General features: G+C 31.6%; 1 protein-coding gene across 2 annotated transcripts; it reads right to left on the reverse strand.

Annotated features, from left to right (window-relative positions):
* Positions 1–505: 505 nt before the first annotated feature.
* LOC131621095 (probable tyrosine-protein phosphatase DSP4) lies at positions 506–3,598 on the reverse strand. 2 transcript variants are annotated; one of them, XM_058892307.1, is made up of 6 exons: positions 3,033–3,598; positions 2,803–2,896; positions 1,383–1,440; positions 1,250–1,293; positions 987–1,102; positions 506–862 (listed from the first exon to the last, which is right to left on the reverse strand). In XM_058892307.1, exons 1-6 carry the CDS (start codon positions 3,311–3,313, stop codon positions 859–861), a joined length of 597 nt encoding a protein of 198 aa, XP_058748290.1. In that variant the 5' UTR covers positions 3,314–3,598; the 3' UTR covers positions 506–858. The 2 variants fall into 2 exon arrangements, with proteins under 2 accessions (XP_058748290.1, XP_058748289.1); XM_058892306.1 differs by having other exon boundaries at positions 506–1,102; positions 3,033–3,597.
* Between the last annotated feature and the right edge of the window lie 218 nt (positions 3,599–3,816).

Below are 3,816 nucleotides of genomic sequence, written 5' to 3' on the forward strand. Positions count from 1 at the left end.
TTTATTAGACATAAAGAATAAGGTTTTGCTACCTCCGATCATGCTGATAGATGGCTTATAATGATCTAATTCATGAAATAATAATAAAACATGTTATTTAATATTTTAATATAACTATTATTTTAAATTTAATGTTAATTCTAATGTTTTCTAATATTGCTAAATCATTGAAATTATGTCACAAATGATTTTTTTTTTTTAATAACAAATAACATATACTAAAAAAAGTGTAAACAACTACAACCACAAAGAGTAGTTAAAAATGTACACTACAAAGTACAAACTCACCAACGAGCATATGAGAGAAAATCAACCATCAGAGTCCAGAGAAATAAAAAATAAAAGACATAAAAATAACTAACAAAAATCAAAGTTGTCAAGAGTCAAGACAATGCTTTTTATTTTTATGCAGTTATTGCAAAATAATAATGATAATAATCACTACACTAAAATGGGCTTTTATCAAGTAAAACCAAGTAAAGCAAAAATCAATATAGCAAATATAAAATTATAAACTTTCTCTGCTGACAAAACAAATGCTTTTTATAGCTTTCTTGAATTTTTCTTAGCCTCAAGAAAATAATCAAGACTAATAATCTACATTCTCATTGCTCATGAATCAAGAGCAGAAAAACAAAACACAAAAACAAAATACTAGGAACACAAACACAGATACATCTTACATTCTTACTATACTATAATATACTACTTGATGATTTTTCTTATCTTATTCTGAAAAATGGAAGAAAAAGAAGAAGAATTATTCCTTTGTTGTTTGCTTCAATGCATTGAACAAGTTCATCCATCACCTTTTCCTATTTTATTTATTCAAAAGTCTTTTCTTCAGATTCACTTTCACTAGCTAATGAAAGGAAAAACCCAGTTTAGCATAACTTTTTTTTGATGTTTGTTGTTGTTACCTCTTCAAATATGAAAATGGTATAGGCAAATGCTTCAAGCTTGAAATATCAAACAACTCTACAAACCTCTGATCTGAAACTCGAGCTTTCGCGGCTGCAAAGCGTTGGTACTCGTCGAAAACAGACGACAAGCACCATTTTTGGAGCTTTCTATAGCATCCGACTAAACAACCTGTTCGGTGCTGTAAACAAAAACAATTCAAGATATTAACTAGTTTAACGAGAAAACACTTTTTAATAGGGTTCTATTCTTATCCAACAGAACCCTATTAGTTCAAATCACAAAGACATTTACGAGAAAAACATGGTTTTTCTCGGTAGAGTCTTACCTTTCCTCGCTTACAGTGAATTATAACCGGGTGGTTCCTTACATCTGCATTATTTATATCGCCAATGATTACTATTGCTTGAAAAATTAAGAGATGAAATTGCAATTAAGTTTGAAAAGAGATATAAGCATACCAAGAAGAACTTTTAGGGCTTCCCGAATAGTATCGTCCGGGATGTTTACAAAAGGCTCCTGCATCCACAAGTTCAAACGAGGTTACAATTTGATACATCGCATACAAAACATGCTAGTAGTAAACACACTAAACATTAGTGATAATTCGAGTTAGAAACTCGAGCATACGTGATTCGCTCTTCAAATCTAGTAAATTGGACTCAAAGAAGACCCGATTTACTAGACTGCAGAGAATCAAAATCCATCTTTTAAGCTTTATTTTCTTGATATTTTCCTTCTTTACTTTCCTAGGGTTGATCATGACTGGATTCTATTTCCTTATCATGATGGAAAATTTATGGTTCTTGAACGAAATCGAGTTTTGACGAATTCATAATGGTCCCATTATACAACAGACAAGAAGAATACTCTATGATCTCCTCTTAGCCATTAAATATTCACAAAAAAACAAATGATTGTGATAATTTGATTTGAAATAACCATGGAGAAGACATCACAAGCCAGCTTAGATTCCATCCACAGTGATTTTCCATTTTCAATATTATAAAGTTGGCATACAGCTGAAGATTGATGGGGATTCTTTCACACAGAAATGTCAAATATGCTCAAGAAAAAAAAACAGTGGATTCAACAAGAATCAATTATAGACCTAAAAAAGACAACAATATAATATTGATATCTAAAAAACTATGATCATAAAGTTGACACCATAATTTTGTTGAAACTTCAAAGAGGAGTTTTGATCAAAATTAGGGCGATTCGTCGTAATTCTATCGATCTCGGTGTGAATTCAAACATACACAAAATCAATCTAGAAAAGAAGCATATGAATAAGAAATAATAATGAAAACAACTAGATTTATGACCCCTTTTATCCTCTTATACCTAACATAACAACTCATTGGATTAAACACTAGCATTCATGATTCATATAAAGGTCCCATTAGAGATTTTAAATAACGGTTGTTGTTGCGTAAAGATTTTTGCAATTTCGATTTGTATAGGTGTTGCAATACTGATTGATTGTGGTTATCGCAGTGTGAATTAACCACAGTTTTTTCTTTATCATAAAAACGGTGAATAGCAATATCAATATCGGCACCAGATACTATTTTGTTGCGGCCATTTTTGCCATAAATAAGAGTTTTTTAAAACCTTGCCCATTGGTTTCACTATATGTCACAAATTATCCACCCATACACCAACTTGAAGAAAATAATTGGATACCCCATAAGATTATGAGAAAGACAAGTCAATTGAATTAGATATATCCATTGATTTTTATTCAATTATCTATTCAATTCAATTATCTATTCAATTCAATTTATCACTTTGTGCATTCATATAATTGATCTTTGTGATATATTAACAAAAAAAATAAATTAAATTGAAAATATATTAATAGAATCACAAACAAACCTTATGACCCTCAATTCCAAAGTGATAAAGCTTGATTCCATTTGACTTGAGAAACTCCATGTTAGCTTCTGGATATGGTTCAGGGCACAAATATCTATACAAAATAGACCCATCAAAGAAAAACTCAATAAAATCACAAAAAGTTTAATAATTTACTAATAAATCATGAATTGGGTTATCAAAAAAGAGTTCACAAAAGCAAAACACATGCAAAACAAAACTATCTGTACATGATGGAGCGAAGTCCAAGGGTTTGAAGGAACGAGAAGTTGGAAGGTTCAGGGAAACCGGAACGGAAAATGCCATTATCAACCATAGAAAAATTGAGAGGTGGAATGAAGAGATCCTCGCCGTCTATTTTGTCACAAACATCATCGTCATCAACGGTGGTTGTGAGTTTGAGGTTGTTGTGATCAGTGATACTTAGTTTGAGTTTTCTACACATCTGTGTTTCTTGGTTCTTTTTCTTGAGTTGGTGGTGTTGAACTTCTGATGCCACTTGTTGTTGCATATTAAGAGAGAGAGAGAGAGAGAGAGAGAGAGAGAGAGAGAAGAGGTGTTTGGAGTGTGTTATGTGAGAATGAATGGATATTTAATAATATAATAATAGAAAGAGGGAGAGAGTAGAGAAAGGGAAAGGGGGAAGGTTTTGGGATCAAAGGGTATATTCCTAGTAGGGAGAGAGAGTTTGAATGGTGTTTTGGTTTGTGAGAGTGAAATTTGAAAGAGAACAAAAAAAGTGATTGCTTTGAAGAGAGGAAAGAGTGGTAGTTAGGCAATGGAGTTGAGGTGAAGATGTTACACCTATATATATAGAAATTGGAGAGAGTGGACACAAAGAAGAAAATGTCAATTAGAGAGTGAGAGAGTACTTGATATATGGTTTTTCTTTTGCTTCTTCTTGTCTTATCTTTTGACAAATGAAATGGAGGTGTGTTAATAAAAAATGGTAAAATGTTTAATTAGTGGGTTTAATTAGGTTTGGTTTCTTAAGGGTGTTTTGATCTCTAATTA

The sequence above is a fragment of the Vicia villosa genome, linkage group LG7 (genome assembly GCF_029867415.1).
Source record: "Vicia villosa cultivar HV-30 ecotype Madison, WI linkage group LG7, Vvil1.0, whole genome shotgun sequence".
In the NCBI taxonomy this organism is placed as follows: domain Eukaryota; kingdom Viridiplantae; phylum Streptophyta; class Magnoliopsida; order Fabales; family Fabaceae; genus Vicia; species Vicia villosa.